Source organism: Limulus polyphemus, unplaced genomic scaffold, assembly GCF_000517525.1.
Source record: "Limulus polyphemus unplaced genomic scaffold, Limulus_polyphemus-2.1.2 Scaffold5747, whole genome shotgun sequence".
Classification (NCBI taxonomy): Eukaryota; Metazoa; Arthropoda; class Merostomata; order Xiphosura; family Limulidae; genus Limulus; species Limulus polyphemus.
The window spans coordinates 1-14,014 of NW_013671357.1; the positions used below are offsets into that span (position 1 = coordinate 1).

Consider the following 14,014-nt stretch of genomic DNA (forward strand, 5'->3'; position numbering starts at 1 on the left):
TGCTGATATGTATGCGGTAATTAAGCTATAGATTATACTGTAAGGCTAGGTGCTGATATGTATGCGGTAATTAAGCTATAGATTATACTGTAAGGCTAGGTGCTGATACGTATCTGGTCATTAAGCTATAGATTATACTGTAAGGCTGGGTGCTGATATGTATGTGGTAATTAAGCTATAGTCTATACTGTAAGGCTAGGTGCTGATATGTATCTGTTCAATAAGCTAAAGTTTATAATGTAAGGCTGGGTACTAATATGTATCTGGTCATTAAGCCATAATTTATAATGTAAGTCTGGGTGCTGAAACGTATCTGGTCATTAAGCCATAGTTTATATTGTAAGGCTGGGTACTGATACATATCTGGTCATTAAGCCGTAGTTTATATTGTAAGACTGGGTGCTGATATGTTTCTGGTCTTTGAACTATAGTTTATAATGTAAGGATGGGTGCTGATATGTGTGTGTGGTAATTAAGCTTGAGCTTATGCTGTAAGGCTGGGTGCTTTAAAGTAATAAGTTTCTCTAGTGCTAACAAGTTGTGTTTTTTTATGACATAATGTTTGTTAATGCATGTTCATGTGTCAACACTTTCTTAACATGTCCTCAAGTTAACATCATGTACAGGAGTAAACTTGAAAATACTTCATAGTAGCTGTTTCAGTGTTTGGAAATTGTACTCTTACATTCTCACTTCATGTTTCTTTTGCTTTGTTGTAGATATTTTTCTGTTCTTTTTTCATGTTCATATTTGATTTTTTCTCCCCTCCCATGTCTATGCTGTTTTAATATTTTTGTCTATTTTTTTTTTTATATTTGTATTGTTTTGTATTTTTGTTGGTTTTGTTTTTGTATTGTTTTGTATTTTTGTTGGTTTTGTATTTATATTGTTTTTGTCATTTTTTGTATTTGTATTGTTTTTGTATTTTAGTTGGTTTTGCATTTGTATTGTTTTAGTATTTTTGTCAGTTTTCTTTTTGTTTTTGTATTGTTTTAGTATTGTTGTCAGTTTTTTTTTTGTTTTTGTATTGTTTTAGTATTGTTGTCAGTTTTTTTTGTTTTTGTATTGTTTTAGTATTGTTGTCAGTTTTCTTTTTGTTTTTGTATTTTCATCAGCTTTCTTTTTGTTTTTGTATTTTTGTCAGTTCCATTTCTGTGTTTGTATTGTTATGATAATTTTATTTCAATATGTTCACTTAATACATCCAATATTTTCTGTTAGTGTATCAATAAAAAGAAAAAAGCAAAGAAGAAAAGTTATAAAAATTCTGGTGTGGTAAGTATTTTTTACTTGTTTCTTTATAATTTTCTAAAACTTAATGTTCAGAAAATATATTATTTTAAAGATTTTTTAAGCTGTTTGCCAAGGTAAAAGTACATATAAAATATTTTTATAATAAATAACATTAACATACATATTAATGATACATAATAAAATAATAATTATACTAATTAGAACAAAAATTGTATGTGAAATGATAAAAATTATGTTGAGAAAATAGAAGGAAGTTGTAATGCTAATTGATCTTTTTGGCTAGAAAGTTTATAGTAAAAATAATCTGTCCCTAAAGATGCTTTATTCAAAGTAAATGCTTAGGTCTACAAGATCAATTCTGATATGGTACTTCCCTCCTCTCACAAGATTAGCTATTCTTGTACAGTGCTGCCCTTGTTTCACACTTCCTCATTATGAATTCCAAAGTTCATGTCACCACTTCGGGGTTACACCTGCAACTAGTGCTGTGTCTCAGGCTTCAGGTGTGGGCAACCTGCCAGGAGATTGAACATTACATGGGTCAACCTCTGTCACCAGACCATGCCCCACTTCCTTCAGAACTAGGTGAGCCTGTTCAGGCAGACAAGTACCTGGATCGCCAACATACACCTGATTTTGCCGTGCCTTCTCATGCCCTACCTGAGAAGTCAGTTAGGCCTAATATGGTATTTTTGGATTTAGTATCTCAGGTATGTGATGTTCATCCCTTTCCCGTATATCATATGACCCACGCCCTTCCTTACTACTTGACCAATTTTTCCCACCTCTATTGTGTTTTCCTCCTCCTTGGATATTCGGCTTAATGCTGACTAATTGCCTCACAATTCCGTGATGGTATTGGTATGCCTTGCCCCCCACAGGCTTCGAATCAGTTTATTCTTGCATATCATCATGCAGACTATTTTGTTTCTGGACTAGCAATTTTTAAGTCTATTTTGCCTGTTTTGGGTGCGGCCCCCGAATCTACTGTACGTCTTACCCATGGCCAATTTCCAGCCTTTGTCTTACCCTCACACCTCTTTAGGTTTCTTTTTACATACCATCTCTTCTCTGAGGCTCCCCACAGAAATCCTGATGGGTTTTCTGCAGACTTCTTCTTCCTTCTTCTTCCGTGTAGGCTCTTTTGTTGTCTTGGCCTCCAGCTTTACATGCATGTTTTCTTTGTTTTTGGTACCTTCTTAGTCATGCTACAACCTTAACTTGCACCCTTTTATTATCATCTTATTCTTTTTGCAGTGATACGCCTTTAACACAACCCCTGAGTCTATGGAATCACAGGATGCATCAGTACAACAACATTCTACCCTTTCCAACCTTGTTGCCCATTTGTCAAAGTCAGAACCCAATAGGGCACCAGTTACCATTTCCTGTCACTTCCCTTCCCCACTTTTAACCTGTCCTTTCTTCTCAGGGTGTTTCATCTCCTCATTTGTGCGATGGCACATGTGATGTTGCCAACAGTATCAGTGACTACCCAGTGGGTTTGTCTGGCAAGAGCTCGGCTTGCCGGTTTTCTTTTTCACTAGCGTCCTTTCTTCATGAATCTTTGGGTTCTTCAAGTTTTCTCAGAAAGATTCCTGATCCCATCTTTTTCCCACCTCACATGTCTCTTATATCTGTTCCTTCCCTCTGCCTCAGGATCTCATGACCAGCCAGCATCTGTCGGAGGCAGTTCTGGAACTATTATCTTTGCAGGCCATTATACATGTTCTACATACTTCCCCATATTTTTGTTCGAGACTCTTTGTTGTTCCCAAGTACACCAGAGACTGGAGGCCTGTCATCGAAATCTTCCCCCTTCAATCACTGCTCCATTTTGCCATGGAGTAATTTCTCTCCCTAGGGTGGGCATTTCTGCAGGCTTATGAATGACCAAAATGAATGTCACCAATGCTTATCTCCACATCCCTCTATTACCACTGCCTTGCCTGTATCTTCTCTTCAACCATCATAGGTTGGTTTATCACTTTTGCACACTACCCCTCGGGCATGCTTCCAACCCTTATGTTTTCTGTTGGGTGGTCAGAACTTTGCTTGCCATCTTCAAGCTCTGAGTTCATGATTCCATCATTATATGGATAACTGGCATCTTCTAGCTCCTTCTGAATGGGAGTTGGCCAGCCATACTCATCAGCTCCTTCTAGTGGCTGCTTGGGTGGATGGGTTCATCAATTTGGAGAAGTCCTTCCTCCAACCTCCCCAATATCTCATCCACTTGGATGTACCTTTTGATGCTCATCTCAGTTGGGCACACCCTTCTCCTCTATGTCTTCGTTTCAAGGTACTGTTAGTTCACCATGCCCTTTCAGCTTCCTCACTTCTGCTCGTGAGGTTCTATCATTTTGGGAGATGTGGTCACAATGACATCATTGGTCCCCTCTTGGTCGGCTACATATGCAATCCTTTCAGTGGGATTCGTGATCATTGGAATCTGGCTTGGGATCCCCTTTCAACTCCTGTTACCCTTCCTCCTACCTGATAGAGGATCTGCATTGGTTGGACAAGACCCATACATTGGTGGGCATCCCACTTCTTCCCCCTTGTCCTGATTTACATCTGATCATGGACGTATCCCTTCTGGGCTGGGGTGCACTGGTCAATCACCAGGAGGCTTTGGGTCATTGGTATGTAGATGAAAGGTCCACGCATATCAACATCCTTTAGGTTCTTGCAATCCATCAGGCTTTGACTCGCTTCCTTCCTCCTGCTAGACATTTTCTGGTGATGATTCTTTCTGACAATGCATAGGTGGTAGCATATCACAATCCCCAAGGGGGCACCCTGTCAGGATCTCTGTTTTCAAATGTCAGATTTACCATATTGGGCACATGCGCATCTCATTCATCTCTGTGCGTCACATATCATGTATTTTCCATCTTGTAGCAGATAGTCTTTCCTGCCTCATTGTATATCTGATGGAGTTGTCTCTCATTTCCCTCATGATCTCACATATCGAGTTCTTCTGATTGCTCCTTATTGGCCAGCTCCACCATAGTTCCACGATTTCCAACAACTGCAACTTTTCTCTCCATTACCTCTTCCTTTGTCTCCCTCCCTTCTTCATCCGCCTTGGTCACCTGTTTTACATCCAGCCTGTCCTGCAATTTATCTTCAAATCTGGTTTTATCCAGTCCTTGGCAAGGAGATCAAGTTTTCTCCCATCACGTAGCTTTCCTCTTAGCTTGTTCCATACGTCTTTCTTCGGTGGAAGTGTATCGGCACCTATTGAATGTGTTCTGCAGTTGGTCTGTCACTCAGGGATTCCCCGCGGACCATCCTACTTGGCTCAAGTAGTGAGTTTTTGACTGGGGGTCATCGGTTTCCTTGCTCTTGTGTTATCCCATACTTTTCGTTTTCTCTATACCATCGTGTTTTTGCTTCACCTATCCTTACCATGTTCCTATCCTATGTTCACCTATCCTTACCATGTACTATCCTATGTTCACCTATCCTTACCATGTTCCTGTATTCCTTCCAGATTTCTCGTTCTCCCAGATGGTCTACTCTTCCAGACTGGGATATTAAGGTGGACTCAATTCCCTCACTTTACTTCCGTTTGAACCACCTCATATTCCGTGTTTCACCTTATCTTTACAAAGTGTTTCCTTCTCCTCTTAGCCTGTGGATGTCAAAGGTCTGATTCGTTTGCCATGGACATTTCATGTGTGTTTTACTACCTCTAACTATTTCTCCTTTATCCAAATAGTTCCTTCCTCCCAAATACTACCATGACTAAGGAGGGTAACTCCTCCTTTTCACCTATTCCCTTCCTAATATTTCTCATCTCTACCCTCGCCCTGATCAGGATAGACTTCTGTGTCTGGTCTGTACTCTTCTTTTTATTTTGCCCACACAGCTTCCTACTGTGGTATCTTTTCCTGGCTCTTATCATTTTGCAATCTTCCTCTGTTTGGGATCTTTCCCCTTCTACCCTCACTAATTGGGATCACCTGTTGATTCGATTGGCTTCTTCTTCCTCCCAGAATTTGTTCCAGGTGTCTTCTCAACAGACACCTCACCCTTTCCTTTGCATCTGGCCTTTGTTGGCCGTTGGAGGAAATCCTACAGTCAAGCATATGGACTACGCTTACTGTGTTTGTCTCTCTTTATTTACACCATATTGTGGTTTATTTTGTCAGTTTTTTTCATCCACCTGTGACCATTCTACTGATTTCAGTGTGACTTTGACTGGGTAAGTTTATATTTATGCTTTTCCTTTCAGGGACCCTTGCTTCATTCCCTCATTATATGGATCCTGCTCTGTGGCGAGTGGTGCCTGACTAGGTATTCTTTAACTTGAAATCTGCACTGTACAGCCATGTTGACTCACACTTTATCATCCATGGCTTTGCAATGCTCACTGTTGAGATGGGGTGTTCCACAAGATTGCTTGTAGGTAAATAACCTCTCAATGTTCTTGCTTCATAAACTTGCCCATTTCCAACCGTACCACCCTTGGACTGCATGGGTAAAGCAGAAGGAGATAGCTGCCCTTCCCTGCCATGCCTTGTATTGAAGAAAACGGTATGGACTCCTTTTCAAAATAGGGTTTTGTGGTCACCCATTGCATTGCCTCAGGTGATGATGTTTTCCCAAACTCTCCACCACATTCTCACCCCCTTTCTTCTAGTGGAATATGGGAGTCCTTACCACTTTCCAGTTCCAAGCCATTGGGGTGGTCAACCATGGAGGCACCCTCCTGAATGGGTTGCACACAAAGATGGCTGTGACAATTCAGTGCAGAGTAGAGCAGTGGTGTTCTGCGGGTATAGTTGACATGATACCCTCCAATTTTCAATAAACATTTCCAAAGGAGCGAGACATCAAAATTCAGTTCACCCCTTTGATGGGGAGCCCTTAGCCCTCCCTCCCACCTGTGTGGATGTCAGTACCCTATGGCTGGGTTTTGGATTTAGAGTAGAATCAATCAACATGAGCCCTCACACATGTTTAGAGTGTCTATCTTCTTCCCTCTCCCATACTCCTTCTGTGTAGTGGGTCACAGTGGAGATAAAGGGGGATTTTTCCAGTTCTGTCTTTTTTGCTATCCCTCCTTGTATCTTAATTCAAGGATGTTATTGCTTCTTGGATGGTTTCGGTCAGTCTCACTGTTGGGGGAGTTAATTTACATTATATAGACATCCTTTCAATTCCGGATGTCTGCTACCCGGATTGATCGATTAAAGCTAATACATGTGTCATGCTCAGGAATTGGAGTGGTTCCAGATTCCCTCTGATCTGTTGAACTTGAGGGGAAGACATATGATCCTCATCCTACCCTTACGTGTATGTCGGTTCACAGCAGCATGGGTTTTGAATGTAGTTGACTTACTGAGTACGGTCCGTTGCTCCTAGCCACTCTTCACCTATTGGCACATCCATTATTTTACCCACTTTTTTTTTATACTTTGTGGGATTGAGTTACATATATATGTACACTGTTAGGATTACTATCCTGCCACACTTCTCTCCCACTTGGATGTGCTTCTCACTTTTTCTGTCCTTATCTACAACACATTTCACGGATGGCCAAAGAGTATACCTGGTACAGAAGTGGTGCGTTTACCCTAATCAGATATTCAGATCTGACCCCTCTCATTTTCAGGGGTATCATTCAGATGTTTTTGGGGTTTTTTCTGTCATTCCCCCACATAGGTCCTGTCTCCTAATTAATGTGGGATTCTAGCTAATCTTGTGAGATGAGGGAAGTACTGTATCGGAAGTTATAATTATCCAATACTGAAAATGTATTTCCTCTTCCTCCCCACTTTCCTCCGGTTCTTATTTCTTCTGCCAAACCTCGAAGTGATAGTTTAGTAGAGGTGTATAGAGGGAGTCACATGCACCACGTGATTATATCATGCTCCTATTGGTGGTGAAGTGCAACATGATGATTTACATAAGAGACATGGTGAAATCAATCAATTCCAATAGGGGGGAGCAGAAGGCTTGTGGCATGTGTAAAGAAAATATTTGCATATAGAGAGCAACACTAGACGAGAATAGCTAATTTGTAAGAGGAGGGAAGCAACTATCGGATATGCATTTTCAGTATAGGAAAATTATAACTTTTCTAAAGAAGTGGTAAATGCTCATGAAATATACAAATTTGTATGTGGTCTAGAAGAAGAGGTTCTGTGTTTCCTTCATGTTTTGATTAATTTTACTCATTTTAATAGTTATTTCTTATTGTAAATATAGAGATTTGTTTATAATGTTTATTAAGATTACAATTGATTCAGCTTTAGAAGAATTTAAGTTTCATTTAGAACATCACTTAGGTGTGCATTTTAATATCATATTTATTAAATACAATTTGTAAAGATTTTGCTAGTGTAAGGAAAGTGTGTGAGAGATGGCCATGTCATGTCCATATTGTGAAGCTCTAGTAGAAGTAATAGGAGGCAGGATTTCTCAACCAAAACTAACAAATAAGGAAGGAAAGTAAAACAGATCCTTGGAAAAAGAAAGAATTTTTAAAAATATTAAAGATCACCTGAAATACTTTTTAATTTATTCTTATTCTGTTGTGTAATATTATATAAGATACAGTGTTCAGAACTTTACTGAAGTATATATGTGAATGCTGAACTCTAGTTTATAAGTAGTTCTGTATGAAAACTTCTTATATATATATATATATATATATCTCATTATACCTATAACTCTGTATTTCATTTTCTCCTTTTATAAATATTTATCTGTTAAACCACAAAAAATAATTGTTATTATTATATCTAACAATTTTCCAAACTTTCCAATTTAGTCAGTTTGTTCAGAATGGAAACTGTAAAGTTTTGTCATTTATTTTGATATTTAACCAAAATATAGATATTCTTTGATTGTAGTCTTCCATCATGATTAATTTTGAAAAATTACATATATATATTTTTTGTTGCATAAATAGTTTTTCCAAATAATATTTTCATTTTACTCTTAATGGAACATTTTTATGTTAGTTTTTAATATTCTAAAGGCATTTTAACACTAAATTTTCTTGGCTTCACTATGTCAAAGTCAACATCCTGTTATCTTGACTGACCTCATTCCTTTCAAGTGATTATTTAGTCTGAGCATATATTTTTGTAATTTAATGTTTATAAGAAATTGCAGTAAAAAAACATTAAGTAATTCATGTAATTGTCATATTAAATTTGCAGTTTGTTTAGATTGAAATTTTATAGCACTATTTAACATTTTTCACTGAGAACTGCTGTGATATTTCTCACAACACTTCTGACTCATTAATCAAATGATGGATAAGGATCCAGAAACATTACATTGAACTACCACCCACCCACCCTGTAAGACAACTTAATATCTGGTAACATTACTTTAAATTACTATTTACCATCCATCCTCCCACCAAATAAGATAGGTGTAACAGATGGCCGTATTGGCTAGTCATTGGAGTTCGACATTAAATCCAGTCACAATAGATTTATATTAAATCCAGATATACAGTTGCGAGTGGAGTACACAAGTCACTGACTCGAGGAAGTTTACAGCTAGAATAACGAATGGACTCTGAGACTAAGATTCAAAACACAAACAACACTTTGATGCAATATATTAACTTGTATAGATATTCTTCTGTGATTGATAAGTTCAGTACAACTCATAATTAGAAATCCATTAAATATGAGAACTACGTATGTATTTTCACAGTTCTTCCAATTCACACATTATTATAATATAAGAAATATTATCATAAATCATCATAGCAACAACATATAAAATATCAATACTTAATTGCAAAATATCAAAGAACATTATCCTATTACTACAAATCGGTAATGATTTGCAGTTCCTATGGAATCCTTAGTCAACAGTGGCTATAAAGGCTACATGTAATATACTTTGGTAAGTGTTGCACATAAACACATATAATTACTTTGGTTATAAGATGGTTCATATCAAAATGCAATTCTTTTTAACCGTCTTATACTGATTATATTTAATACATACTGACACTACTTAAAAGAGTTGTATTAATAAAATTAAAGTGCAACAAGTTTTAGTTTTTGGATAAAATTCAAACGCAGTCTTCATTCTTCTTCTGTCGTCGTCTTCTGAATAGGACAACTTTTTGTTGCCTGGCTTTCCTCTTTTCTTCTTTTTGAATCTACACAGTTTATCTAATTTTGATAACTTTATCAAGGCCAATTTGTCATGTGCATTATACAACATTATATTTAATAGTACTACTACTAAGCATGATGTTATCATCACTGAATTAGATAACTTCCACTTATCTAACCTACTCCTTTCTGCTGTAGCTCACAAATGATTTACATGCTGTTGAACCTCCTTAATAGTTAACTCTGACTTCTTAGAGAGCACCTTTTGAGTTTCCTCTAATATGTCTGTCAGTTCTTTAATGTCTGACTACATTTATACCTTGAAGTAACTGTGACTCTTTCTTGGTCAATAATTCTTGCAAATCTGGTACTTTTGTATTTAACTGGCTTCCTGTATACTTAGTTTTACTTCTAAAACTAGAGGGTAATGTAATTCCCAGGCCATGTGCAGAACAATTTCTAGCTAGTTTCAGGTATCTATTATCTCTTGGCATAACTACTCTAGTCTGATTGTCAAATTAATGCACATCTGATTTAGGATGTACTTCTGATAAGTTAAGTTTGTTTCTTACATTAAACAACCAAGTACGTGGGGTCCTTGTCTTATAGAAATAGAACAGTTTAGGGATAATTATTCTCTTTTCACATAACTTAGCTATTCTACTTCTAGCTATTCTAAATCTATGAATCTTAGAAATGCATGAACATCTTTCGCTGTTTTTGGTAACAGATAATTTTTGCAAACCTCTATCTTTTCAGGGTCAGGCTTTACACCATCTACGGTTACCAAGTGACCTAAGTATTCTACTTCTGTTTTCCAAAATTGACATTTACTTGGCTTGAGCTTTAAATTTGATTTTTGTAAGCTATTAAATACATGTCTTAACTTTTCTAAGTGGTCTTCATAACTTCCTGCGAACACTATGAAGTTTGAAGGAGAATACCTTTTCTTTATGGTAGTACAAAATTTCAAGCTCTTATTAGGTTAATATCACACTTTTCAAGGTTAAAACATTAGTTTGTCACATAGATGTGCCAATGGCAGTAGAAGTGTTGATAAAGCAAATTTACTATATAGACATGTTTCTAAATATTAACATGTTGAATTTAATGGCACCAATCTTTTTCTTATTCTTTTCTTTAATGTAAATGCATTTTATTTTTCTGTAAGTAAAGACATAAGGTTTGAAATATAAGACCAATTATAGTTAACAACAGAGGAATGCCTCAGTTCAGGCAGTCCAGCTCAGAGAAACCATCTGGCCGTAAGCATGTTGTAAAATACATGTACAGGTCTGCTATTACACTTGTCAGTCATAACTTTTAAGACAACATCACCTGTTGAAATCTAAATGAACAATAGTTATTTAAGACAGTAATCACAAAGAACCAATCTAAATGTTAAAACCCTTGTGCTGTTTTCTTCAGTGATAAACAGAAATTTTTTCTCTTGTAGAACACAGACCCACCTGTCGAAAGCTCCAGCTTTCTTTTGTTGTTATTGTTCTTTTTGGTTAATGTTACTGTTGTTATAAGTTGAAGTAAATTACTTTTTTCTATCCTGCTCCAGGTGAAATTGATATCCATACAGATAGAGGAGGAACAAACGTTTTTAGATTATATTGCAGGAGGGTAAGTTTTATCTTGTAAAATGATTTTATTCTATGCAACTGTACAATTTTTGTGGTTTTCATTTACTAATCAGTTTCATAAGTATATAAGAAAATTAATAGAAATAAGTGTTGTTATTGTTAATCATACAGATACATTACATTCACTATTATTGCTTCACAATAATAGAAATAAGTGTTGTTATTGTTAATCATACAAATCCAGTGCCTTCACTGTTATTGCTTCACAACAATAGAAATAAGTGTTGTTATTGTTAATCACAGATACATTACATTCACTGTTATTGCTTCACAATAATAGAAATAAGTGTTGTTATTGTTAATCATACAAATCCAGTGCTTTAACTGTTATTGCTTCACAACAATAGAAATAAGTGTTGTTATTGTTAATCATACAGATATATTACATTCACTGTTATTGCTTCACAATAACAGAAATAAGTGTTGTTATTGTTAATCATACAGATACATTACATTCACTGTTATTGTTTCACAATAAATAGAAATAAGTGTTGTTATTGTTAATCATACAGATATATTACCTTCACTGTTATTGCTTCACAATAATATAAATAAGCTTCTATTATTGTTAATCATACAAATCTAGTGCCATCAATGTTATTGCTTCACAATAACAGAAATAAGCTTCTCTGTTTGCTGTTATGTTCACTCTTATTGGTTGATGGTAATTGAAATAAGCTGTTTTTTGTTTTCTCTTTCAGAACACAGATTAATTTTACTGTTGCTATTGATTTTACTGCATCCAATGGAGATCCTCGTCAGCCAAACTCCCTCCACTACAGAGATCCTCAGAGACCTAATGCGTATACTCTTGCAATAAAAGCAGTAGGAGAAATCATTCAAGATTATGATAGTGATAAAATGTTTCCTGCTTTAGGGTTCGGTGCACGATTACCACCAGATGGCAGAGTGTCTCATGAATTTTTTCTGGTAATGTATTATATTTCTGTGTTGTTTATCTCTCACAAAGGCTTTATATCAAGCAAAATACTATATAGTTATGACTTTATTTTTATGGTATGATTTTGATTAGTTATGTCTTCCTTTAAAGATCAGAAGGTAAACATATTTTAAAGATTATATTATGAGGGAGATACAAAAGACAGACATGTGAAACCAAGTTGTCATCCTAATTTTCCTTACAATTAGTTGTATATTTGTAGCAGGGGTTCCACTTGGCATGTACATTTGTACCAAGCCTGCATAGATTGTAACCCAAGTAATTCAGTTGTTATATCCTGCTGCATGCTGATTGTTTCATTAATGCCTGGATGTATTATAACTTGAAATCCTGCAAATTGGAAACATTAGGTGCTATTTGGAATTGTAGGAAGATTTCACCAAAGATTGGTGGAGGAAAAGCCATCACACTGTTTTGATATTTCTCATGATATGTTAAATGGAACATGTGATTAATGTATATAAGTGCTTACATTGCATACATCTATTTGACAGTAATTTTCAATAAATTTTATTGCTTCAGCAATCTGTTCCTGTATTTTGTAAATACACATCCAGAAGAAAAAAGTTCCATGCAAACTTAGCTTCGCCCACATTTCTGATTGGATGGAGTGAATCAAGCTGTGCAGTGAAAAATTTGATAACAAGTAGTTTGTCTGTTAGTGGAGCGGTATTATTCAGGTCACATGGATAGCTGGTATCTCAAAACGAAGAAAAGTCTCCTTTATGTAAGCACTTGGATTATTTGGTTTCTTTTCTTTGGATTCCTTGTGCTTTTGATTGTCTTAAATAAGATTATGTCAATGCTGTATTTTGGGTTGCATTGTGAAAGGAATTAGGAGAACCACTACAACAAAATATCTTGAGGAATACTGGATGCAAGCATCTAATGTCAGAGAAAACTGCAATATGAGCTCAGTGTTGTGGAACATCATGGTGGACTGGCTACGTATAGAACCATTCATTACTCTGAGAAGTGGACGTCATGGTGGACATAAGACATTCATTACTCCAAAAAAATGGACATCATGATGGAGATGTTACACTTAAGACATTCATTACTCTGATGAATGGACATCATGGTGGAGAGGATACATATAAAGCCTTTCATTACTCTGAGAAGTGGACATCATGGTGGAGAGGATACATATAAAGCCTTTCATTACTCTGAGAAGTGAACATATTGGTGGAGAGGTTACACATAAGACCTTCATTACTCTGAGAAATGGACATTATGGTGGAGAGGTTACACATAAGACATTCATTACTCTGAGAAGTGGACATCATGGTGGATAGTCTACACATAAGACATTTATTACTCTGAGAAATGGACATCATGGTGGAGAGGTAACACATAACACATTTATTACTCTGAGAAGTGGACATCATGGTGGAGAGTCTACAAATAAGACATTCATTATGCCAAGAAATGGACATCATGATAAAGAGGTTACACATAAGACATTTATTACTCTGAGAAGTGGACATCATGGTGGAGAGTCTACAAATAAGACATTCATTATGCCAAGAAATGGACATCATGATGGAGAGGTTACACATAAGACATTTATTACTCTGAGAAATGGACATCATGGTGGAGAGGTTATACATAACACATTCATTACTCCGAGAAGTAGACATTATGGTGGAGATGCTACACTTAAGACTTTCATTACTCTGATGAATGGACATCATGGTGAAGAAGATACATATAAAGCCTTTCATTACTCTGAGAAATGGACACCATGGTGGAGAGGCTACACATAATACATTCATTACTCTGAGAAGTGGATACCATGGTGGAGAGGTTACACATAAGACATTCATTACTCCGAGAAGTGGGCATTATGGTGGAGAGGCTACACATAAGACAGTCATTACTCTGAGAAGTGGACACCATGATGGAGAGGATACATATAAAGCCTTTCATTACACTGAGAAGTGGACACCATGGTAGAGAGGCTGCACATAAGACATTCACTACTCTGAGAAGTGGACATCATGGTGGAGAGGCTGCATATAAGACATTCACTACTCTGAGAAGTG

At 36.4% G+C, this 14,014-nt stretch overlaps 1 protein-coding gene across 1 annotated transcript in view; it reads left to right on the forward strand.

Moving 5' to 3' along the window:
- Positions 1 to 1,221: 1,221 nt before the first annotated feature.
- The window catches only part of LOC106472934 (copine-8-like), a gene marked incomplete at its 5' end in the record, with an annotated part of 26,125 nt that continues 13,332 nt past the window's right edge, over positions 1,222 to 14,014 (forward strand). Inside the window, 3 exons of the mRNA XM_022401469.1 lie at positions 1,222 to 1,275; positions 10,927 to 10,988; positions 11,710 to 12,025. Coding sequence (XP_022257177.1) covers positions 1,222 to 1,275; positions 10,927 to 10,988; positions 11,710 to 12,025 — 432 coding nt within the window. The remainder of the gene's footprint in view (positions 1,276 to 10,926; positions 10,989 to 11,709; positions 12,026 to 14,014) is intronic.